The 24702-nt window shown below is 52.1% G+C and overlaps 3 protein-coding genes across 6 annotated transcripts; 2 read left to right on the plus strand and 1 right to left on the minus strand.

Annotated features, from left to right (window-relative positions):
* Positions 1–1224: 1224 nt before the first annotated feature.
* LOC121448435 (ankyrin repeat domain-containing protein 65-like) lies at positions 1225–3086 on the minus strand. The gene is made up of 3 exons (XM_041652473.1): positions 2902–3086; positions 2284–2818; positions 1225–1669 (listed from the first exon to the last, which is right to left on the minus strand). The coding sequence occupies exons 1-3, from the start codon at positions 3084–3086 to the stop codon at positions 1295–1297; spliced, it is 1095 nt and encodes a 364-aa protein (XP_041508407.1). The 3' UTR covers positions 1225–1294.
* Positions 2896–11954, plus strand: LOC121448437 (transmembrane protein 88B-like). 4 transcript variants are annotated; one of them, XM_041652475.1, is made up of 3 exons: positions 2896–2997; positions 7058–7351; positions 8175–9279. In XM_041652475.1, the coding sequence occupies exons 2-3, from the start codon at positions 7073–7075 to the stop codon at positions 8433–8435; spliced, it is 540 nt and encodes a 179-aa protein (XP_041508409.1). In that variant the 5' UTR covers positions 2896–2997; positions 7058–7072; the 3' UTR covers positions 8436–9279. The 4 variants fall into 4 exon arrangements, 3 of the variants coding, with proteins under 3 accessions (XP_041508409.1, XP_041508408.1, XP_041508410.1); XM_041652474.1 differs by lacking the exon at positions 2896–2997 and adding an exon at positions 6780–6852 and having other exon boundaries at positions 7041–7351; positions 8175–9278; XR_005974364.1 differs by lacking the exon at positions 2896–2997 and adding an exon at positions 11919–11954 and having other exon boundaries at positions 6786–7351; positions 8175–8846.
* Positions 11955–17927: 5973 nt separating this feature from the next.
* On the plus strand, positions 17928–23778 carry LOC121447901 (von Willebrand factor A domain-containing protein 1-like). Its single transcript, XM_041651171.1, has 4 exons — positions 17928–18077; positions 19221–19778; positions 22013–22291; positions 22372–23778. Exons 1-4 carry the CDS (start codon positions 18005–18007, stop codon positions 22707–22709), a joined length of 1248 nt encoding a protein of 415 aa, XP_041507105.1. The 5' UTR covers positions 17928–18004; the 3' UTR covers positions 22710–23778.
* Positions 23779–24702: the final 924 nt, after the last annotated feature.

Raw genomic sequence — 24702 nt, forward strand, 5'->3', positions numbered from 1 at the left:
TCCCCCGCATACAGTGCAGGTAAGGGGAGCCCTGTGGCCCACAGACCAAAGAGAAACCATGAGGTTTTAATCAAATCTGTTGCCAACTCGACCCTTATGTGGAGGAGGCTGGAGCTGAGTAGTTATACTCCTGAGGACAGAGACCAGTGTCTTCTTTGTCCAACAATTCTCATGTTTAACCAAGAAGTGGTGGCGTGTGCCTTTAATCCCAGCACTCGGGAGGCAGAGGCAGGCAGACGTCTGTGAGTTCAAGGCCAACCTGGTCTACAAGAGCAAGTTCCAGGACAGGTGGCCTCTACCGAGAAGGAGGATTCAGGATTTTTCTTGTCCTGTTTTGCCCAAAAAGTCTCGGCCTCACCCAAGGAAGCTCAGGGACACTGGGGCTGTGACTCTGTGACTCCTAGTGAAGCAGCAGGTTAGTGCCACCAACAACCACCATGAATTTACTCCAGACATGCAGAGAATCATAAGGAAAATAAGACCCACCCCTTTAATGATGATTTCTGGCTAACACACACAGAGACACCACCCTTGAGCAGAAATTCTTTGCAGCTTATGTAGATTTTGATCTATAATATTTCACATATACTGTGATCTATAAATCCTGCTTAGGTTCCAGCACGAAGGTACACTTTGAGCATGTTTTACATGAACCAGAAACTGCAAGTGTGGCCATTTGAACAAATAAGAGATTTACATGGCAAAAATGTTGACCAATGCTGTTCTTTTTTATGTTCTTAACAAGGGATATCTTTTTGTTTTGTTTTTCGAGACCAGGTTTCTCTGTAGTTTTGGTGCCTCATGTAGATAAGGTTGACCCCAAACTCACAGAGCTCTGCTTGCCTCTGCCTCCCAAGTGCTGGGATTAAAGGTGTGTACCACCACCTCCCGGCTAACCAAGGATATGTTACTTGCCTGGAAGAATTACAATCCTTTTGATATGGGAATATAACCTAATGGGTAGCAGTTTTTATTGTTGTTTGTTATTTTGGTTTGGTTTTGGTTTTTCTAGACAGGGTTTCTCTGTGCAACAGCCCTGGTTGTCCTAGAACTTGATCTGTAGGCCAGGATGGTTTTGAACTCACAGAGACCCACCTGCCTCTGTCTCCCAAGTGCTGGGATTAAAGGTGTGCGCCACCATGGCCCAGTTGTGAACAAATCTCAACCAAAAGATATCCTCCATAATCCTAAACTCTTAATTTTGTTAGAAGTACAGCTCTAATTTCTCATCTCTCTGTAGTTTTTAAGAAGTTTGTTTAGTAAAGGAAATCAGGCAGTGCCTGGGGCAGGCACCCTATAGGGTCTGGGCCATTTCACCCCACTGTGTCCTCAAGGTAGAGTTGGCTCCTCGGCTTAGCAAAAGCTCTATGGTTGTTCTGTGGTCACACTCCACAGCAAGGTGCAGAGGGGTCTTGCGGAGCCAGCCGGCAGCATTGACCTGTGCACCCCTGTCCAGGAGATGGCTGACAACTTCTACGTGGCCTCTCCGGGCAGCGTAGTGCAGGGGCGTGAGACCCAGCGAGTCCTGAGAATCCACCTCTATGCCCTTGGCCACCAGCAGCTGTATAACAGGTAGATGTCCGCCAGAGGCAGCCCTGTGGAGTGCGGAGCAGTTGTTCCTGTCCGTGATACGTAGGTCTGCCCCATGGTCCAGCAGAACCGCCACATCCTGGAAAAGGAAAGAAAGAAGAGAGAAAGAGCCCATCACCCTGGTTTAGAGGGCCTGGTGTTTGCCTGGCCCAAATCCCTACAGCCTCTTTTTTCTTTTAGGAATAAATAGATGAAATCTGAGGCAGCCTCAGATTCTTGGATCAAATTCAACGCTGTGCAAAGGCTGTGTAACAACCCCTGGTGCTCCCTGTGCCCCACTGCTCTTGAGCTTCAGCCAAATACTTAAATAAATGATTGTTGCCAGGCATTGTGGCCCACACTAATCCCAGCACCCAGGAGTCAGAGGCTGGAGGATCTATGTGAGTGCAAGATCAAGTCGGTCTACATAGAGAGCTTCAGGCCAGCTAAGGCGACATAGCAAATTGCTGTTTCAGGAAAACTTAAGTATTCACCCAATTCATTGCTATGGGCCACCAGAACAAAGTGGGGTTGGCAGGTGTGGGAGGGTCCAACTGAGAGCCTGCTCACCTCCCAACCCCTCCACCCTGCCCACCAGTGCTTCAGCATCTTTCTGCGTTGTTCCTCTCCTCCCTCAGAGCTTATGGAAGTAAGTGTAGAGAACCAAGCTCTTGAGATTCCTGCACAGTCACTGCAGGTGAAGGCTGGACCTACTTGGTGGTGGCCTAGGCCAGCTGCCAGGCCAAGCGCGGTGACTCCCGTGCTGTCCAGGGCATCCACCTTTGCCCCCAGTGCCAGGAGAAGCCGCAAGGTTGATGCACTTCCAGCTACCGCTGACACCAGCAGGGCGCTGTCCAGGTCTAGGCTGCCTCCAACAGTCAACAGCTCTAGTATAGGCAGTCGCCCGCATGCCGCAGCCCAGTGGGTGGCGGTCCAACCTCTTAAGTCCTTCATGGCAGGGTCTGAACCTGGTGCGGCCAGAAGGCTTGTAACCAGTAGCGTGTGTCCCAGCGCAGCTGCCCAGTGGAGGGGCGTGAGACCCGTTTGAGAGCATGCCACCGCTGAGGCCCCACGCTGCAGCAATAGTTCCGCCATCTTTGAGTGTCCGTGCCAAGCAGCCTCGTGCAACGGTGTGCGCCCTGTGTGATCAACTGCGCCTGCCAGGGACCCACGCTGCAACAGTAGGCGTACAAGGGGCACGTGGCCTCGCATCACAGCCAGATGGAGCGGAGTCCGACCTGCGTGATCCCTGTGGGGTGCGAAATACGTGAGGGTGCTTCCTACCAAGTCAGCCCCAGTCGGAGAAAGTCTGGAGCTACTCATGCGGCTTACCTCTCCTCCACACTGGCACCTTGCCTCAGCAGCTGTATCACCAGGCTGGGAGCACCCTGCCACACTCCCTGGAACAGAGTACTCCAGGCTTGGGAGGTAAGAGGTTTCTCTGTCTTGTCTGCCGGGGCCGCCTCCCAAATCAGCTCCATCCACTGCAGTTCCTGCTCCAGCCTGCTGGAATCCATCTGGGAAGAGCATCCACCCTGAGGCCTCCTGCTGGTTCACCCTACCTGTCCCACGTCACCACCCGACTAGGGGGACTCAGATACCTCTTAGCCTTCTGAAGGGTCTTGGCTCCCAATTACCTCCAGAGGGAACTGGGGCAGGAGCCCGAGGGTTCTCCCTATTATTTCTAGGCTAGCTTCAATCTGGTGACCCTCCTCAGAAGTTTTTTTCTTGCAGGTTGAGAGGTGGGTGCTACTCCTGGGAGGCTAGATTGAAGTTAGGAGTGGGCAAAGATCTGTTGCTTCCTTATGGGCCATGCTGAGGTCACCTGACACTGTTTATTTAGTAATTTGAAGGGAGTCTCTGCCTGCCAGGGAGCAAGCAGACTCTGCCTGAGCACTCTTGTCCCCTAGCAGGCTACTAAAGCTCTTGGCCACACTCCCAGGAACAAAAGCCAGGACAGGTTGGGAAGGACAAGCAGGAACATGCCTTGGATGGCAGCACCTCCTTCCTACCTTCCTCCAAGTAACACAAACTTTGATATGTTCTGACTTGCCCCCCCACCCCCGGCACCCTGCGATCTACCTGCCCCCACCCCATCCTGGGGCTGGAACCACCTCTCCTCCTAGCTTCAGACAGGGTTGGGGAGTGGACCCTGTAAGGTTCTATCATTCTTCCCAATAAGATGCTCGGAAAGAGAGAAAGGTTCACCACTGACATCTGAACGGTGGGGTTGGAAGCTCTTGGAGAACCGGTTAAGACAGGCTAGTGCAGGCTATGAGACGGAAGAAATGTCAGCTAGCAAGGATATTTCTGGGACAGGGGATGCTAAGAACTCATGTCTAGAGGTAGAAAGGAGACCCTGAAGGAACAAGGCTTCCATATGGATACTTGACTTTGGGCCAGGGACAGAGAGGGCAGGGTCCCAGTATGTATCTTACTACATAGCCTTAGCTAGTCTAGAACTCATTATGTACATCATAAAGATCCACCTGCCTCTGTCTCCCAAGTGCCTCTGAAGACACCTGCACTCATGTGAACATGCCCACATATAAACACATGCACATAATAAAAAAAAATAGCAGGAGCTAGAGAGGTGGCTCACACTTAAGAACTTGCTGCTTTTATAGAGGACCAGGGTGAGATTCCCAGCAGCTACATGGTGGCTCACAACCCATTCGTAACTCCAGCTCCAGGGGATCTGACACCTCTTCTGTGAGCACCAGGCATGCACATGGTGCATATTCATCCATGGAACCAAAATACTCACACATATCAAATAAATAAGTCATTAAGACATTTAAAATAAAATATCAGTCAGACATGATGATGCATACTTTTTGGTTGTTGTTTTCAATACAGGGTTTCTCTGTATATCCCTTGCTGTCCTAGAACTTGCTTTTCTTTTTTTTTTCTTTTTTTCTAGAACTTGCTTTGTAGACCAAGTTGGCCTCAGACTTAGGGATCCACCTGCCTCTGCTTCTTGAATGCTGGATTTAAAGATGTAGGCCATTATGTCTAACTATTTTTAATCTCAGCACTCAGGAGGCAGAGGCAGGTGTATCTGTATGAGTTCAAGACCATCCTGGTCCACATATTGAGTTCTAGGCTAGCCAGCAAGGGCTATGCAGTGAGGTGAAGACTAAAATAAATAAACAAATATATTTGAGACAGGGTTTCTCTATAGCTTTGGAGCCAGTCCTGGAGCTAGCTCTTGTAGACCAGGCTGGTCTCGAACTCACAGAGATCCACCTGCCTCTGCCTCCTGAGTGCTGAGATTAAAGGCGTGTGCCACCACCACCCAGTGAACAAATATATATATTTTTTTTTATAAGTTTTTCGAGACAGGGTTTCTCTGTGGTTTTGGAGCCTGTCCTGGAACTAGCTCTTGTAGACCAGGCTGGTCTCGAACTCACAAAGATCCGCCTGCCTCTGCCTCCCAAGTGCTGGGATTAAAGGCGTGCGCCACCACCGCCCGGCGCAAATATATTTTTTTAAAAAATTTTTTTGAACAAATATATTTTATGTATTTATTTTTTAATATTTATTTATTTATTATGTATACAATATTCTGTCTGTGTGTATGTCTGCAGGCCAGAAGAGGGCACTAGACCTCATTACAGATGGTTGTGAGCCACCATGTGGTTGCTGGGAATTGAACTTAGGACCTTTGGAAGAGCAGGCAGTGCTCTTAACCACTGAGCCATCTCTCCAGCCCCAAATATATTTATTTTTAATTACAAGAGTGTGGGCACAGTAAGGAGATAATTTACAACACTTAAGATTTTTTGGATGTGTTTATTTTACTTTATGAGTATGAACATTTTGCCGGAATGTATATATGTGTAGTACAAGCATGCCTGGTGCCTACATAAGTCAGAAGAGGGCACCAGACCCTCTGGAACTGTAATTACAGAAGCTTATGAGACAACATGTGGACGCTGAGAATGGAACCTGGCCTCTACAAGAGCAGCAAGTGCTCTTAACCAATGAGCCAACTCTCCAGCCCCTGCAACACTGTTTAAAAATACTTTTATTTTTCTTATTTTAGTTGTATGCTTGTGGTGTGTATGTGTGTGCAAGTGTGCATATAGATATATGAATATGTGGGCAGGAAATCAGAGGCATCAAAGCCTCACGGAGCTGGAGTTACGAATAGTTGTGGGCTGCCTGAAGCAGGTGCTGGCACCGAACGTAGGTCGTTCTACAAGGACAATATGCGTCTTAAGCCTCTGAGCTATGAGCACCTTACAATACTCTTTACTCCGGATTCACTACCCAAATACACAAACAGCCACGGTCACAGCTGGCTGTGCCAGGCATGCCAGTGAAAGCAAGCTGCCTTTCGTGGAGCATATCAAACGCCACCTGGAAAGCTGTCCAGGATCAGAAGATATTCCAAGGAAAGTTGGAAGTGACAAAGCCCACTGGAAGAAATGGCACAGAAGGGGAAACATTAGCTCCCCTTAAGGGTCAATAGCTTATGTAAATAGGGCTTAAATGCTGTCCGCTGTGTACTTCCAGTGTGAAGGCATCTTAGCAATATTGGGGGTTAGTGGCTGGAGCTTTCGGTGGATTACATGTTCTCACCATCTGAAAAGCCTGTTGCATGCTCCCACGATGGACTGGATTCAGTGCAGAGTAACTGAGTGGCTGCTCATCAGGTAACAGCTATCTGCCAGGTACTACAGTAAACACTAACCTCTGAACAACTCCACAGCATGGAGTCACTTGGTGGCTTCACCTTTTTTTAATGATTTTTTTGTTTTTATTTTATGTGCATTGTTGTTTTGCCTGTATGTATGTCTGTGTGAGGCTGGATGCCCTGGAACTGGAGCTACAGACAGCTGTGAGCTGCCATGTGGGTGCCGAGAATTGAACCCAGGTCTTCTGGAAGAGCAGCCAGTGTTCTTAAGTACCAAGTCCTCTCTCCAGTCCTATGGTGTTTTCATCTTATACTGACAACAAAGAGGGGTCTACTTGTTAGAAAAGGGGAATTGCGGGGTCTGGGGCTAGGAAATGAGTTAGCGGTTTGTCCCTAGAGGGGATTGCGGGGACTGGGGCTAGGAAATGAGTTAACGGTTTGTCCCTAGATGGCAGCTATTAAAGGACATTTGTCATAGCCAGGATCTGTGAAATGGAGCCATTGTTTGGGAGAACTGGAAGCTGGAGAAGGGCGGGCTGTGAGGAAGGAGGGCCATAGTGCTCAGATAGGGATAGCTGTGTAAGACCTAACCAGAGCACTCAGGAGCTGCCTTCATTTGCCTGGCAAAGAGGCCCAACAAGGTAGTGGGGGAAACTGTGACAGGGGTGTAGCCCTGGAGACAGATATCCGGTGCTAGACTAAACAGGACAGCAGTCCACTATCTGGTGTCTAGGATCTAGATGTGAACTGAACCGGGGGGAGGGGAAAGGATCACTAGTCTGGGCTTGGCGGTGGGAGCTAGTCCTACCGCTTACTGCTGTGATCTTAGGGAAAGCATCCTTCAAGGTCCACAGCCAGGACATGAGTGAGCAGCAGGAGAGGGAGACAGAAGAGGATGAAGGAGGTACTTCAGACACAGCGCCCATGCTGCCTCGAAGAAGGCCTACTGACTACCGTATCCCAGTCCTGGTATGCCCGGGGTGGCCCATCCTGACCACTGAAGGCCTCAGGACCCTGCTGCTGCCTGGCCGGGCTCTGGTTGGGTTCCTGTGCCATCTGCTGCTACCCGGGACAGTCTTCCTGCTGGTGTTGCTGCCAGCTGCTGCCATTGTCTACCTGGGATTCCTGTGCCACTCAAGGGTGAGCATTGGCTAGTCCCTGGGGGGTGGGAGTCCTGTAGAGGTTCAAGTCCCTGGGATCGAAAGTGAATCGACCCCCTTCCAGCCCTGCCCCTTTGAATGCAGAGATGTATGTGTCCTCTTCTGTAACCTCCTCTTCTGCCAACACCCCTACCATCTGCAGACAAAGAAAAGCTTTTGTTTGTTACTCAGGAACAGCTGTCTTGCCTGTCTCAGGCCTCTTTGTACCAGTAGGCACCAGGGCCTGGTCTGTGAGGTCGAAGTGAAGATAGGAAAATAAATTGTCAAATTTCACCTATACTCAGTGCCTCTCCACTCTTCCCCAAACCCTCTTGACCTGGTCTGGGCTTCCCCACCTGTGGAGAGGGCTATGGCTTGATCTATATATAGATGGCCCCTATATTCCTTTCTGTGGCTTCCGGTGTGGGAGAGAAATGACGCTAGCTGGTGAAGCGGCAGCTGGGGGTAAGGGCCTTGGGGACAGAAAAGCTGGGTTGGGAGAGCCAGGGAAGTTCTTGGAGCCTTTCCTTCAGCCCTACCTGGGCCATTTATAGTCTGGGTTCCAGATCTCCCCCAAAAAGACTTCAACACTGCTTGGCTCACAGCAACCACAACTCAGGCCAACTCTCTTTGTTGTATTCTGGCAATTTCTGTCCTCCAAGCCCCACTTCGCTCTCCAGGCCCCGCCCCTTGTCTCTCTGGACTCTTCTGCAATCTCTAGGCTCTGCTTGGTCCTCCCCTCCAGACCTTGGACCCTGGTCCTTCCTCACGACTGCACCACCCTGGTGCATCCTGGTCCGACCCCACGCCTCCACTGTCCGCAGGTTCATCCAGCCCCGGGTCCACGGTGCCGAGCGCTGCTCTCCGATCGCGGCTCTGCCGCGCTCATCGTGTTCGGATTCCTCTCCCTGCCGCCTCTCCTGGTGCTCGCCTCCGCCGCCCGCTCCCTCCTGGTCCGGCGACTACGCCCTGTCCTGCCTACCCCGGTGAGAGCCCCCGAACCGCGCCGCCCACAGAGATGCAGCGAAGAGGAGCTGGCGGGCGGCCGCCCTGACGAAGAGAAACAACTTTGTGCCTGGGTCTGATGCCTCAGAGACGTCTCCGTGCCTCCACTTGACTCCCAGAAAGTGGGCGGACGAGTGGAGCGGCCGCCTCTGGGTTCGGAGCGCAGTGCTCGAAGTCGCCAGGAGATGGCAACCGGGTCCCTTGGACCGGGTTGGTGCTTCTCTCTCAGAGGAGGGAAGTGTTCCTCTGAGAAGGTTCCATGGGCTTTGCTCCCTTACCAAGCCAATGCATTCCACTCCTACCTGTGGTCAGCAGCAGCTTTGCGGATATCTATGTTTCCCAAAACCAAGCTAGTCCTAGAAGCTCCAGTGTGATCAGTATCAACCAGACTTCATAACTTACCTTGAGACTCAGGAGTCATCTTGAGTCTCAAGGTCGGCCCATGGCCCAGGACAACGGCTCAATTGTGTCTATAGTCAAACATTTACTAGGTAAGGTTTTGTCCACACTTAGTCTGCGACCAGGATTAGTGGCTCAGTAAGTCCACGGTCAGCACTCTGTTTATAGTGTGTGTGTGTCTTTTTAATATATAGTTTATTTTATGTTCAGTGATGTTTCTTGTGTAAGGGTGTCCCAAGCCCTGGAACTGGAGTTACAGACAAGTGTGAGTCTCAGTGTGGGTACTGAGAATTGAATATGCGTCGTTTGGAAGACCAGACAGTGCTCTTAGCTGCTGGGCCATCTCTGCAGCCCCTAGTACTCAGCTTGTATTCGGAATCAGGTATCAATGTATACCCAAAACTGGGGCTCCACCTCTGACCAGGGTTCTTTCTTTTGAGACAGGCAGCAGGAAAAGAGCTCAATTTACAATGTGAGAATTTTTGCTTGTTTGTTTTGTTTCTTTGTGGTTTTGGTGCCTGTCCTGGAACTAACTCTTGTAGACCAGGCTGGCCTTGAACTCACAGAGATCCGCCTGCCTCTGCCTCCGGAGAGCTGGGATTGATGGCGTGAGCCACCACCGACTGGCTACAATGTGAGAAATTTTAAGATTTATCTTTGCATTTGACATGCTACAGCTTTACTAACAAGTTCCTATGTATGGGTAAATTACCATCCTTCTTCCACTCCTCCTCCCTGTCTCCCATCTCCTCTTCTTCCTCCTCCTTTCTCCTCCTCTTCTTCTTCCTCCTTTCATGTCTTCATACATACTAGTACTAAAATATCTTATTTAATTTTTCAGTGATCCTAAGAAAGAATTCCAAACCTTATACTTGTTAGGCAAGCACTCTACCACTGAGCTATATCCTCAGCTAGGGACATGTTTTTTTAAAATTTTTTGATTTTTTAAAAAATATTTATTTATTTATTATATACACAGTGTTCAGCCTCCATGCCTGCAGGCCAGAAGAGATTACAGATGGTTGTGAGCCACCATGTGGGTTGCTGGGAATTGAATTCAGGACCTTCAGAAGAGCAGTCAGTGCTCTTAACCACTGAGCCATCTCTCCAGCCCCTTGGTTGGTTTTTTGAGACAGGGTTTTTCTGTGTAGGCTGGCCTCAAACTGAAAGATCTGTGGTGCCTCTGCCTCCTGAGTGCTGCAAATAAAGGCATGCATCACCACACCCATCTAATAAGTTTTTTTTTTCTTTTCTTTCCTAGACAAGGTTTCTTTGAGTAACTCTGGCTATTCTGGAACTAGATATGTAGACCAGGCTGGCCTCGAACTCACAGAGATCCACCACCTCTGCCTCCTGAGTGCTGGGATTAAAGGTGTGTGCCACCACTTCTCAGCTAAGATTTACTATTATTATTTTTTAACTTTTTATTGATTCTTTGTGAATTTCACATCACGCGCTCAGTTCCCATTCATTTCCCCATCCCTTCCGTATCTACACCTCCTGCCCTTGCAACCTCCCCACCCCCAATAAAATAAAATTTTTTTTGGTATAAAATAAAATTTAAAAGAAAAAAAACAACTCGTCATGGGAGCTGTAGTGTGTCACAGTGAGTCACACAGTGTGCCCGTTAGTTCATCCATCTTTGCTCACAAGTCTTCACTGCAGTGAGTCACCGGTCTAGTTTATGGCCTCTGACTTCTGCTACACTATTAGTACTGGGCCCTCACTGAGACTCCTCTTGGAGATCCTGTTGTTACCCTGTATCATGGAGACCCTGCAGCTTCGAATCTGCAGGACTAACTTTTTCACATGTTCTAGCTGTTCACAGAAGGGGTGGATGTTGGGGTGGGCCAACTCACAGCCCTGGTTCTGGGCCTGGGTGGCAGATGGCCAGCTCTCCCTCATCCTCACCACCACGTCACCCTCTCCAGCACTGCCTCAGCTAGCTCACCCACACCCGTACCACAAGGGCCAGCTCTACCGTGCTGCCCAGGCGAGTTGAAGGGGCCACCCTCCCTCCTGAGCGCTGCAGTTGATGAGGGGCAAAGTCAACTTTCCTGCTCCCATGCTGCAGGTGACGGGCAGAGGGGAGGGAGGAGGGAGGGGTGAAAGGCATCTCTCCTCCCATGCTACCACATGACAGATGCGGTGACCATGGGGCCAGCTCTCCCCTCTCACCCCCTCTGGGCCAGTTCATCTGTGCCCACTCTAAACAACAGGGTCAGCTCTGCTGTGCTGCCCAGGCAAGGTGCAGGGCCCACTCTCCCTGGTGCTGCAGCCAGTGAGGGGCAAGGCCAACTCTGTGCAGCTTTTGGATATTAACGTGGTCCCAGGCGGCAGTCCAGACCAGGGACATACACATGGCCTTTGGTGGTGATATGGGCTGTGGACATCAACACAGACCCCTGCTGCTGCATGGCCATGACCATGGCCCTCAGTGGCAGCATGAACCGGGACTCACCGTGGTCTCCGGTGATTTTGCAGGCTACTCACCTCAGGCTGTTTCTCTCCACTTCTTCAGATCCACCTCTCTTCATAGTACTCAAACCGTTCTTCTCTTCCCATCTCTCTGCCCCACACTTGCTCGTCACAGTGGCTTGGGCTGTGGGCGGGGTCTCTAGGACGGTAAGACTGTAGTTCAACACAGACCTGTCCAGTTAGTAGCAAGTGCCTTAATCCTCTGAGCCATCTAACTGGTTCTTTGGTTTGGGGTTTTGTAAAGTTTAATTTAGGGGGGTAGTGGAGCTTTTGAGATATATATGTTCTTATAAGCCTAGCAATATATTAAAACATGTTTATTGTAATTTACCTGGAATCTAGTTATAACAGACTTTTTAAATTTTTTAACTTTTATGGATCTATGTAATCCAGGCTGGTCTAGAATTTATGATCCTCCTGCCTTTGCCTCTCATGTACTGGAATTATAGGAATATGTTATTATGCCCAGACCTAAATATTTCTTTAAGGATCCAGCACACTATTTTGCCAGTGTGGCTCAGCCTGTAACCAGCACAGCCAGAGCTCAGCCTACGGTCTGGATCGAGCTGATTTTGTGGCTGCGGGCATAGCCCAGCGTGTGGCTGGCTCAGGTCTATTGAGTGTCTTGTGTGTCTCAGGGTTTTCAACCTTCATGTGTGTCCAGATTTGATTCCTTTCCTGAGCAGACAGAGTGACGGAGTCAGCTGGTTGCCAAACTGCCCAGGAGTGCTTCCTCTGGAATGAAGCCGTCTTCCTTCTCCTCCTGCCAGGAACTAGTCTGGCCACCCCCAGAGGTTGAAGATGAAGACTCTCCTGGGAAGCCCTTGGCTGAGGTTTGGATCTGCCTGGCCCCCAAACCATCAAAACAACAGCTGGGCCTGGTGGGGGTGGGGAGGTGACTGCAGAGATCAACTCCTAAGCTGAAGTGATTGCTGGCTGGGTGAGGAACTCCGTCACAGCAGCTGTCTGGGACATTCCATTTCTGAAAGGTGTTCCCCAGCTTCTCGAGCCCATCTTGAGGCCTTGGGCGTCCTCCAGGTGGCCCTGGGAAAGTCTAAAGGAGGCAGTGGGATGACCTACTTTAGCCCGGTCTTTCAGATTTTCTTGTTATTTAATTTAATTTGATTTTTCCGGGCATTTCCCAAAGGAACTCTGTGTGCAGGGCATGATGGTTTACACCTGCAATCTCAGCACTAGGGAGGCTGAGGCAGAAGAGTTGCTGTGAGTTTGAGGCCGGCCTGGGCTACAAAATAAGACTGTTGACAAAAAAAGAAAACACCATTGCTCTGTGAATGGTGCTGGGTGTAGCAGGGTGTAGTCTGGTGTTTACGTGAGGCAAAGAGATGACCTAGGTTCCATTCACACAGCATCACACACAAAAAAAGAAGAAGAATGCTGTGGAGACTGTATGAGGTCTGCAGAAGGGTCTAGGGTCTGTATTTATCTGTGAAGAATAGGGCTATGCCAGCCGGTAGAGCAGACAACCTGGCTCACCACACAGCAGGCACAGGTCTGGGGTCACTGCTCCTTCGGGGGCCCTTCCATTTCCACCACCACATGAACAGGTCGTGCCTAGGATCCTCGTGTCTAGACTCTAGCCTGAAAGTCCAGAGCAGCCTCTTTGTTCTAAGGGCCTTTATCTCCCCATCAATAAACTCCCACGTGGGTTTGCTGCACGGTGTGACTCATTTCTTGCCACCGCTGCTAAACAACTCTTCTCTCCAGTTCCTCAGGGCTACAGATAAGCTGCAAGGTGGGAATGCTTGCTCCTTTCCAGTAACTGTGGGCCTGCCTTATAAAAGGGAGCCTGGCTGGTGTATGCACACATGTATGACTGTGTCCTGCCTATATTCCTCTTATCTTTGGGTGAGAGCATCACCACAGGTGAAGAGACTGGGCACAGGGAGATTCCCACCTTCCTTAAACCATGTATTCATTCACAAAGTATTTGCAGACACACCCTCAGACAGTACCAGCCAGGAGGGGCCCTGGGTTTAGCCAGTTTCCTTCATCCAGCTTTAGGTCTGGGCTTAAACTCTAGCCTTGCTCTCCTTCCAGACGTGGGTTGGGCTTTGGTAGAGTCAGGAACTGAGCCCTGGAGTGAGGGGGTTGGGGGTGTTGAGTAGGAACAGGCAGAACTGGTGCTGGCCCTGAGAGTGGAAGCCACTCCCCCTTCTCTTAGGTCCCCACTGCTGGAAGATTCCCTTTCAAGACTATCTGGACCCTCCTCAGGATGGGACAGGAAACCTGGGTCACCTCTTACAGAAGCAATCCAGCCAGGACCCAAATCTGGGGGTCCCATGTCAGGATGGATCATTACTGGTCAGCTAGTGGCACATTTGGGGCTTGCAGCCCATCTCTGAGACTGTTTTTCTAGGAGCATGGAATCAGCTGTCCTTGACTTCCACACCCTCCAAGCTTCTCCTGGTACTCAGAGTCACATCATCCTCCCTGTGGTCTGAAGGCCACACAGCCTGGCGTGCTTCCCGTGTCCTAGCCCAAGCAGCCTGCCACATACACGTATTCCTACCCACAGTCCCCCAGCTCTTGGCATTTGCCGTTGCCTCTGCCTTCTCGTAGCTCCTACCACGGGGTCCCCATCTCACACAATTATACCCTTTTCAGGGAAAATAAGCAGCCCTGTGTATTAGTTACTTTTGTGTATCTGTGACCACAATAGTACAACTGACAGGAACAACTTAAGATTTGCTTCAGCTCAAAGTCTCAAAAGGTTTCAGTTAGTCGTGGTAGGGAAGGCAGGGCAAAGTCGTTCAGACCATAGCAGTGAAAGGTACTTCCTATCACAGCAGACCAGGGAGCAGCAACATGAGCCAGTAACTGGTCTTTAACCCTCAAAAACCTGCCCTTGGTTAGGCACAGACTCCTAAAGGCTCACAGACTCCTAAAGCTTCATGAACTTCAAAAAACTTACTAGGGCCGGGCGGTGGTGGCGCACGCCTTTAATCCCAGCACTCGGGAGGCAGAGGCAGGTGGATCTCTGGGAGTTCGAGGCCAGCCTGGTCTACAAGAGCTAGTTCCAGGACAGGCACCAAAAGCTACAGAGAAACCCTGTCTCGAAAAATTAAAAAAAACAAACAAACAACAACAACAACAAAAAAAACTAACTAGGGAACAAGTGTTAAAAGCATGAGTCTGGGGACCATTGCAGATTCAAATCATAACACCCTTCACCATTGGGCAGTGGTGGCACATGTCTTTAATCCCAGCACTCGGGAGGCAGAAGCAGGCAGATATCAGTGAGTTCCAGGACAGCCAGGACTGTTTCACAAAGAAACCCTGTCTTGAAAACAAACAAACAAGCAAGCAAACAAATAATTAGATAACACCCTGCGTCTCTGTTAACATGGATCTTTCCTGCTGAGTCCTCACTTTGCAGCAGGACTTGGAGCACGGGGTTTGGCCCTGTGCCTGTGTCTTCGGTGCAGAGACTGGGGGATGGACTGGTAAATAAAGGGGTCATTTGCATGCACCCTATGCTCAGGCTGCTCACCAAGCCATTTGTCTTCCCTGATGCTCTAGCTGCAAGGGAAGTAGATTGGGGTCAGCTCTGATCCCTGAGGGTAAAACAGGACCCTAGGTCTACAGACCCAATCCTCAGACTCAGGCTCTGGAACTTGCCCCACCAGAGCTGGTCTAAAAGAAAGTAAAATAGATAGCAGGAAGGAGCTGAGATCCCTGACACTCTTGGCTGCGCCTTGACTGCTGCGAGATGGGGCCATAGGGTTCAGGCTCAGCCCATTCCACTGCCCCAGGCCTCCAAGAGCTGGTCCCACCATTTCCTGCTTCTGTGTTCTGGTGTGTGCTTGGGTTTTCATGCTAGACTCAAATTACATGACAAGTGGGACGGTGGTGGTACCCACCTTTAACCCCAGCACTTGAGAGGCAGAGGCAGGCAGATCTCTGGGTTAGAAGCCAGCCTTGTCTACAGAGCCAGCTCTGCAGCCGCCAAGGCCACACAAAGAAACACTGTCTCGAAAGAAAGAAAGAAAGAAAGAAAGAAAGAAAGAAAGAAAGAAGACATTTCAGAGCAGTTCAGCCTGGTGGAAGTGGGAGAAGTCCCGTTCCCCCCCCCGTCCCCCCCCCCAGCACCCATCCTAGTTATAGCCAGAGCCATCTGAAAAGGAAGTCTCAGTTGAGGGATCCTCGGATCAGACTGGTTTGTAGGGGATTATTTTGTGTGTTAATTGTTGTAGGAGGACCAAAGCCATTACCTGAGCGAGTGGTCCTGGGCTATATAAGAAAGCTAGCCAAGCATGAGTCAGTGAGGAAGTCCACAGTGTTCCTCCGTGAAAAAAACAAAACACAAAAATATGACAAACAACAGCTCATAGTTCGGGTGGTGAGGCAGCGGTTAGGGCAGGCAGCTCTGTCCTTCTGTGGGGTCAAGGGTCAGGTCAGAGGCCCTAGGAGCTGCCCTTTTCCCTGGGGTTGAGCATGACCACAGCCATCTGTGGACAAAAGGCCCTTCTTCTCCTCAGAAGCCTGACTGTGGGAGGAAAGGAACATTCCCTAGGGTCCTTGGTTGAAAGCAGGGGCACTGTGCTAAGGGCAGTGTCTCTAGACTTCAGGAAACCCCTCCACCTGCCTGCAGACAGACAGGGCAGGCCGACTGCTCCAGGAAGTCAAGCACAGGGACTCCCTGTTTCCAGCCAAAGCCATTGTTGCAGAATAGAATTAGCATCAAGGGCTGTCCTTGACAGGAACAGGCAGGGGCAGTCCCTGGGGGCCGAGGACTGAAGGTTAAAGGTCACCCTGGCCTGGCCCATCTTTGCCTGTGACCACATTTCTGCCCGTTCCCCTACCCTGAGCCTATCTCCCTTTAGAGAAAATGCTTCTGAACTATTTGTCCTTCCTTTGGTGGGCCTCAAGCCCAGCCCTGAACATGACCATTGCACCCCTGGCTGACCCCTACTCCCTAGGGTGTCTGTATGTCTTCCGGAGGTGGGGACCACTGCGAGACAAAAGGACAGGCTTTTTCTGGTGGCTGATGGGGGGGGGGGGATGATGGGAAGGGGTGTCCCAAGGAATCTGGCAGCAGGAGCAATTCAGCCTGAGCTCAAGTCAGGCAGGTAGCCCAGCCTGGACTGGGCTGGGTGGAGACTAGGCCGCCTGTGCCCTCTCCATCTGATGGTGAGGCCAGAAGAAGGAGGGCAGCTGCTTCCTCAAGGGCCAGCGTCACAGCCAAGATCTGCTCACTTTTTCCAGAAGGGATGGAAACAGGGCAGGCTGAGGTGTGTCTATAGGCCTGAGGGCTATGAACCTCTGCTTTCTCTAAGACCCAGGTCCCCGGCAGAGTAAGGGTTAGATGAAATGATTCTGCTGGACACCCTCCCCGCGCCCCCCATGTCCTCTGCTTGTTCACAGTGCCATCTCCACAGCAACCTTGCGTTTTGAGAGCCAGGAGTTAGCTGGTGGCCCCTGTGAGGCACACTCTTTGAGAGACCCACACACACTGCTCCCGTCCTCAAGGCTCAGGCAGAAGCATCAAGCACTTTCTGGTCCATTCAGAGGCCTGAGGTCTGTGGAACGAAGCCAACACCCACTGCCAAGATTCCCGGCAAGCGGGTGGGGGACGGCGGCCACACATAGCTCTTACTTGTTCCTGCAACAAGCCGCTCAGGCTCAGCTGTATGCTTCCTTTTTTAGGCAAAGCCAAACTCAGGCACAGTCCTCAAGGCCCCCACAGCGTCTCACCTGCCAGAAACGAAGGAAGGAAAACCATTGAATCCCATCCGTCCTCCCTGCTGAGCATCCTCTTGCTGAGAGTGGGAAGGGAGGGGACATCCTGCCAGACACCCCCCCATCATGTGTGCCTCCATCCTGATCACTATCGTTACTCCACAGCGAAGAGTCTCAGGAGGGCACCAGACGTGCAGCCCCCTCCCCTGCCTCCATCCCTCTCCCCACTGGTTTTTTGATACATAACCGGTTTCTCTGTGTAACAGTCTTTACTGTCTGTAACTAGCTCTTGTAGACCAGGCTGGCAAGCAGCCTTCTCTAAGGGCTCAGTATCCTGTGGAGAACCACACTTTGGTCTGAGTTTTGGTATTGACTGCAGGGCCCAGCTCTGGATCATCAGTGGGTCTCTGGTCCCGCTGGGGTCTGGCTAGGGCATAGCCAATGTATAGGGAAGCAATAGGCCTTTATGGTCACACTGGATAGCTTCTGACTGTCTGGCTTATGTATTTTCCTCCAAGAATTCGGGTGAGAGTGCTGGCAAGGCGGGGCTTTTCAATCTTTAAGAAGCTTCTTAAATCCTCTTGAAACAGTGTCTCTACTGGTCAGTCTTCGGAGAAACCCGGCTGCTCACCCAGCTGGGTCCTTGTTGGTTGAGGGGAGGTTGCTTCTTTGTATAGCCCCACTTCTAAGGCTCTCTCGGTTCTGACTTCAGGCATTTTGCAGATCAGAAGCTGTGAGGAACTCTAAGGGGAGAGGAGAGAGGTGAAGAATATGGACGACACATTATCACAGCCTACAGAAGAGAGATGGGAATGTTAGCGCATGCCCACATGTATGTTCTTTTGTGGCTGTTGCTTGTCACCGCAAGTCTGGGACCGCTGGGGCACGCACCGCTGTGCAGTCCGTGCAGATTGGTCTTTGAGCGCGCGCGACAGAGTGCACGCGCCTCCCACGCAGGGGCGTGGCCACGGGAGCGGGTGTGGTTTCTAAGAGGTGGGTGGGCCTGCCTTGCTTGCGGTAGGAGGGCAAGTTAGCTGCCAGCTGCGATCAAGAGCCCGACACTCCATGCGCGATGCTGTTCTGGACTGCACTCAGCCTGGCTTTGAGTTTGCGGCTGGCACTGGCGGGGAGCGGCGTGGAGAGCAGTAAGTGTGGTGGAACCCGGATTCCAATTCCTGACAAACCCATCGGCCGCTGCCCACGCGGGTCGTGACTGTCCAGGTGCAGCCACGGGACAAGTGGGCGGAAAGGCCGGGGAAGAGGGTGGGGCACATGGCAGCACCTCAGCCACCTGCGGTGGGCGCTCCCAGGAGCTCGGTGACTCAACTGAGCCGGTGCTGGACACAGAGCGCGGAGGCCACGGTCTGCCCCGCCCCGCCCCGCCCCTCAGGCCTGGATAGTGGAGTAAGATGTTTGAGAGGCACTCCCTGCCTCAGTTTCCTTACCTTTGAAAAGTTTCTCACCAGAAAGGGGGTAAAAAGATTGGAATGGCCCCACAAGGAGGGGGAATCCCCAAAGCCAGGGCTGGAATCCTGAGAGCCCCTGCCTACTTGAGACTTAGTGATGGAAGGTCTCATCAGTACTTTTAGTACTGATCAGTGTCTACCGGACTGGAAAAAAAAGGGATAAAGGGGAGGCTCACTAGATAATGGTTGGTCCCTCAGGCTGTTTCGGAGAGGAATATCCTGCTTTCTTGGCACAAATGAAACAGAATGGGGGACAGAGGAGGGGAGGTGTCATCTGTTACTGGGGTGACGATTCCGACCTGGCAGTCAGATGGGTGGGGAGGGCTGGCTGTGCACTGTTTCATCTTCCCCATCCCTTCACTTTTGCTCGCCTATCCTGCCTTGTTGTCTCTGTTGCTGGGTATGCTCAGAGCCCATTGCTTTACCTGGAAACTGACTACCTAGCTTTAACTCCACCCTGGAGGTAGCCCTTCTGAAAACAGCCTAATAGCTACAATGCATGTGGCTCAGGGCCCTGCAGGAGACCTAGGCCTGAACCCTCGGCTCCACCTGCACGCAGGGTCTATTGGGGAGAGTGTTAGCACCCACATAAGGAACATGAGGGCAGCCCACGGTGCCCTAGGTACACAGCTATTGTACAGCCGGGAGCTATTGTTGGCTTATAGCACCATTCTGGGGGTTCTACTACCAGTATCTTTGGACAGAGGCAATCATATGCTTAGGGAAAGTTCAGGCCTTTGAAGGTGGCTCTGCCCCGGGCATGGGGCTGTCTGGGGGCGGGGGGGCTACCACCTAGACTGAACCCTTTGTCTTTTCCTCCAGGTGCCACAGCGTCAGCCCCCCAGGGGGACCTGTTGTTCCTGTTGGACAGCTCAGCCAGCGTGTCACACTATGAATTCTCCAGAGTTCGGGAATTCGTGGGGCAGCTGGTGTCTGCAATGCCTTTTGGCCCCGGGGCTGTGCGTGCTAGCCTGGTGCATGTGGGCAGTCGGCCGCACACAGAGTTTACTTTCGACCAGTACAGCTCAGGCCAGGCTGTACAGGATGCCGTACGTGTGGCGTCCCAACGTATGGGTGACACCAATACAGGCTTGGCACTGGCTTATGCTAAAGAGCAACTGTTTGCCGAAGCAGCAGGTGCCCGGCTAGGGGTTCCCAAAGTCCTGGTGTGGGTGACCGATGGAGGCTCCAGTGATCCTGTAGGGCCCCCTATACAGGATCTCAAGGACCTGGGTGTCACCGTCTTCATCGTCAGCACTGGCCGGGGCAACCTGTTGGAACTGTCGGCGGCTGCCTCAGCTCCTGCTGAGAAGCACCTACACTTTGTGGATGTGGATGACCTTCAGATCATCGCTCCAGAACTTCGGGGCTCCATCACTGGTAGGTGGGGAGAGCCAGGGCCTCCCTGGCTGACAGCTGGCTGCAGACTTCAGGGGAAACTCATGAGCCGGATGCCCTTGTAGATGCAGCAGTGGGGAGGTGACCCACATGTTTTCTGCACACTGTCCAGGAACATAGTCCTTCTGGGTGCCTTCATGTACCCTGTCACCTGGGCTATAAAGAGACTGTGGCAGGTCGGAGCCACCACTTCAAGATGTGACTCTCTGGCATGTATAAGACCAATAAACTGAGGGTTAACTTTGGGTGGGGGGTGTGTGGATAAGAGGTCCAAGGCTTCCCCAGGGATCTCTCTGACATCATGTGCCTGTGTGTGTGTGTGTGTGTGTTAGGACCAAGTGGCTTGCCAGGCCCACCATTCCCAAAGAAAGGAGAGTCAAGTAGTCAGGGATCGTCTCCTGCTGTTTTTCTTTCACTTGTGTTTATTGTAGGAATTGCTGGGGAAGCCAGAACAGGGAAGACACTGTAGGAGCTTAGCACCGGCTTTCTTCTGGACCTCATACATCTGACCTCCCAAAGAGAAGGGGTAGAGACTAAGGGGCTGCTGGCTGGCTTAGCTGTCATAGGCACTGAAAAATGCTATCACTCCAAGGTAGCCCTCTTACCAAGTCTCTTTCTGTGGGTTAACCAGGGTTAATCATCTACACTGAACAGGAATGGGTTTATCTGTGGGTTGGAAAAGGGTGAAAGGTCTGCCTCAAGAGATTCCCTAGGGACATCACCTGGTAATCCCTGGGCCAAGAGGCCCAGATGAACCTGGAGAGGGCAGAAGGAGAAAAGGCTGACATCAGAGATAAGTATTAGGGTGGGGAACCTGTAGCTAAGGTCAGAATCTGAGTGGGAGGCTGAACAGGAAAGTGGGTGCCCAGCTGACCAAACTTAGCACCCAGTATCAACAAGGAAGAAAGCCAAGATCTGGATGGGTTTACCCAGCCTTACCTGCATACTGGTCAGATGGCTGACAATGTTTGTTGTCATGAGCCCTGAAGCTCGTTCTGGGGTCCCCCTTTCCACTCTCTTATAAAGGAAGGGTCCCACCCTCTCTCTAACCTTAGGTCTGGCTGCTCCTGGGGTTATCACATTTCCACTGTTCCTGGGCCACTAACATGTAGTCTCACATCTCCTGACTGCAGGCTCTGATCTGTTTCCCTCCTGCACAGCTGTTTAGAATATGATTCACAACAGATTTGTGCTGAGCACTCAGCTTGGGGGTCAGGTCCTCTGATGTGGGATGTCCTTCTGTATATGTGTTGCTTTATTGGTTGATGAATAAAGCTGCTTCAGCCAATGGCAGAAAATCTGAACAGACATATGGGGAGACAGTAGGCGGAGTCGGGGAGACACCATGTAGCTGCCAAAGGTGACAGATGCCGGACGTTAGGCCGCAGCCTCATGGCGATATATAGATGAATAGATATGGGTTAATTCAAGATGTAAGAGCTAGCAAAGAATACAACCAAGCTATTGGCCAAATAATATTGTAAATAATATAATTTTTGTGTGATTATTTGGGTCTGAGCAGCTGGGAAATGAACAAGCAGTCTCTGCCTACAAATGGTGCCCAATGTTGGGCACCAGAAACTATATTAGCTCAGGCTTCTTATTAACTAACTCTTACATCTTAAATGAACCCATTTCTATTAACCTGTGTATCACCACAAGGCTGTGGCTTACCAGTAAAGGTTCCAGGGTGTCTGTCTCCTTCGGCAGCTACATGGTGTCTTCCTGACTCTGCCTATCTCTCCATCTCTGTTCAGATTTCCCACTTGGCTATATTCTTCCCTGTCATAGGCCGAAGCAGCTTTATTCATCAACCAATAAAGCAACACATATACAGAAGGACTTCCCACATCAGTCCTGTGTTCTCAGATAATACCGTAGACCTTGTCACCTTTGAGAGACCTTCATCCAGCTTGTTTTTCTGTGAGGAGTAGCCCCTATATTGTACAGATCAGGTCTGAAGATGAAGTAGGCAGGGAAGTTTATGATGTGGCCAGGAGCTGGGGACTGTCCTTCCACAAGCCCAGTTAGAGTTTTACAGTCATTAGCACCTGCAGGTGGTGAATACCCACCTGGCTCCCACCTCTCCTTGGTAGAAGGCCCCACCAGTCTTACCAGGGCCCCAATCTTCGGGTCCCCTCGGGATCAGTGAGAGCCCCACTCTGTGACAAGGAGAACATTTCCTTTCCCTGACCCCAGCACTACACCATCCTTAGATGCGATGCAGCCACAGCAGCTTCATGCCTCAGAGATTCTGTCCAATGGCTTCCGCCTGTCCTGGCCGCCCCTGTTGACTGCGGACTCTGGTTATTACGTGCTGGAGCTTGTGCCCAGTGACAAACTGTCAGCCGCAAGACGCCAACAGCTGCCAGGGAATGCCACCAGCTGGATCTGGACCGACCTCAATCCAGACACGGATTATGAAGTAGCGCTGCTGCCCGAGTCCAACGTGCACCCTCTGCGGCCCCAGTACGTGCGAGTACGCACGCTGCAAGGTGAAGCTGGGGGATCTCATGGGCGGGCAGGGTGGCATGCCAGGGGCGCCCCTCCAACCAACCACCCTCTTCCTCCGCAGAGGAGGTCGGGCCGGAACGCATCGTCATCTCGCATACCAGACCACGCAGCCTCCGCGTAAGCTGGGCCCCCGCGCTCGGCCCGGACTCCGCTCTCGGCTACCATATCCAGCTCGGGCCTCTGCCATGCGGCTCCCTGCAGCGCGTGGAGGTGCCCGCTGGCCAAAACAGCACCACCATCCAAGGCCTGACTCCCGGCACCGTTTACCTGGTGACTGTGACTGCAGCCTTCCGCTCTGGCCGCGAGAGGGCGCTCTCCGCTAAGGCTTGTACGGCCTCGGGCGAGCGGACCCGCGCCCCGCAGTCGGTGCGGCCGGAGTCCAGACCGCCCGAGCCGTGATCGACCTGCCCCGTCCACCCGAGGGTCCCTCTTCCCTAGCCCAGTGAGGGAGGCGCCGCCGCTGCCGAAGCCGAGGTTTTTCTCGGGGGTGGGATAGGGTGGGGTGGGGGGAGATAGGGTGCCGGTCCTGCCTTTCCCTAGTGGTCACGCTGGGTAGCTGGGTCCTCGCCTGACTCCCGGGAACCCTGCGGCGACCCTGGTAGCCGCAGGTGCAATGGCAATCATCTCCGGTTGCCAGTGGAATTGAGCACACAGTGGTCTTTCGGCGGCATTTGGCGGGGAGATGGACAGTGTCAGAGGGCAGGTTGAAGACGTAAGACCCAGGACAAGCATGCGCGAGAGAAGGGACACAGGGTCTCCTACCTGCGCCAGAGGCCGGGCCCTCTGCTGGTGAGGACGGCACATGGCTTGGAGGAGAGCCCAGGACCATCCGGGTCCTGCTTGTGCCTAGAAAGTGGGTGGAAAGAAAAAGAGGAGAGGCTGGTGCAGGCAGGATTCCCAAAGGCTTCGGAAGGTTCGGGAGGGGTCTTGGGAGGCTGATGATGTTGTCAAGCGGTTTTCACTAGGGTCCTCTGCCAGCCTGGAGGCCAGTACCTGTCAGGGACACTGGCCCTGCCTTCCTGCCCAGGACTTACACTAGACCCCACTATCAGTGCCTGGGATGCCGTCTTTTCTTCGCAGGAATGGGATGAGACCTTGGCATCTAGGATCGTGGGAATAGGAGATCTCCTGCTATGACAGGCTCTAAGGGAGGCTAATGTAGGGAACTTCACAGGGGCCAGGAACAAACAACATTCCCCGGGATAGATTCATTCCAAGGGCTCTGCAACAGCTAACCCCAACGTGTCATGCTAGTTGGCTAGCTCTTGTCCTCACCTGCCACCCTAGGGCTTCTAACAGAAGCTAAGGGTGGTTCCCCTCGAGTCCCTACGCAGGCAGAGCCGTTCTTCCCAGAATCATTTGCCCCAACCCAAGCTTACTTCATCTTCCCCACTAACTACCCAAACTCTAAAATACAGTTATAAACTGTGCCTGCAGTCTTATTAAAATGCTTTAATTTTCGAGCCGGGCAGTGGTGGTGCACACCATTAGTCCAAGCACTCGGGAGGCAGAGGCAAGTGGATCTCTGAGTTCAAGGCCAGCCTGGTCTACAGAGCAAGTTCCAGGACAGACGAAACAGAGAAACTCTGTCTTGAAAAGAAAAAAAGTTTTCCACCAAAACTCTCCCCAGCTGTGTGTGTGTGTGTGGGTAGCATGAAAGGTCGGCTGTACAGGGTTTGTTGTGTCTGGAGAGGAAGGGAGGCAGGCAACTTTCAGCCTGCTGTCCCTCTGCGTTCCTGTCATCTGTGTACCAGGACCTCACTTCTGCAGCCCAGGATCTACTGTTGGAGTAGTCCAGAGTAGTTCAAGTTGCTGCTGTTACAACTCAGGACAGGGGGCTTGGCTTAACTGGGCCGTCCCCATTACCACCTGTGGTCTCCTGCCCACTGCCCAGCCCTCCGCTTACATATCCTCCTTGGAGAGCGGAAGGGGTGGGCTGTGGGTCCCTACGCTGTGTCTGAGCCCAGGCTTTCTCCTGAGAACGTGATTTACCACCATTTCCCAAGAACCTGAGGGAGCATCGTTGGGCTCACCCTGACATCCGAAGGAGCACTGCCCATGCAGTGGACAAGCAGTCAGGAGAGGCCACAGGGTCTCCTACCTGTGCCAAAGGCCGGGCCCTCTGGTGGTGAGGACTCCATGTGGCTTGGAGGGAGAGCCCAGGACCATTCTGGTCCTGCGTGTGCATAGAAAGCGGGAGGTGGCTGCGTTTGTGATTATGGCTTTAGAGACAGTGCCCTAGCCTGATGGTGGTGGTGGGTAGTGGGGATGGGTTCCCTCTCCAGGAAGCCTGTGCACACACCTAGAGGCTTCACACCCACGTACTTAACCTGAGTGCTGAGAGATTTCTCTGACCTCACTTCTCAGTGCAGGGTCTGAGGCTCTCGGCATT

Source organism: Microtus oregoni, unplaced genomic scaffold (assembly GCF_018167655.1).
Source record: "Microtus oregoni isolate MIOR12 unplaced genomic scaffold, Mior012 000005F_ref0000423, whole genome shotgun sequence".
Classification (NCBI taxonomy): domain Eukaryota; kingdom Metazoa; phylum Chordata; class Mammalia; order Rodentia; family Cricetidae; genus Microtus; species Microtus oregoni.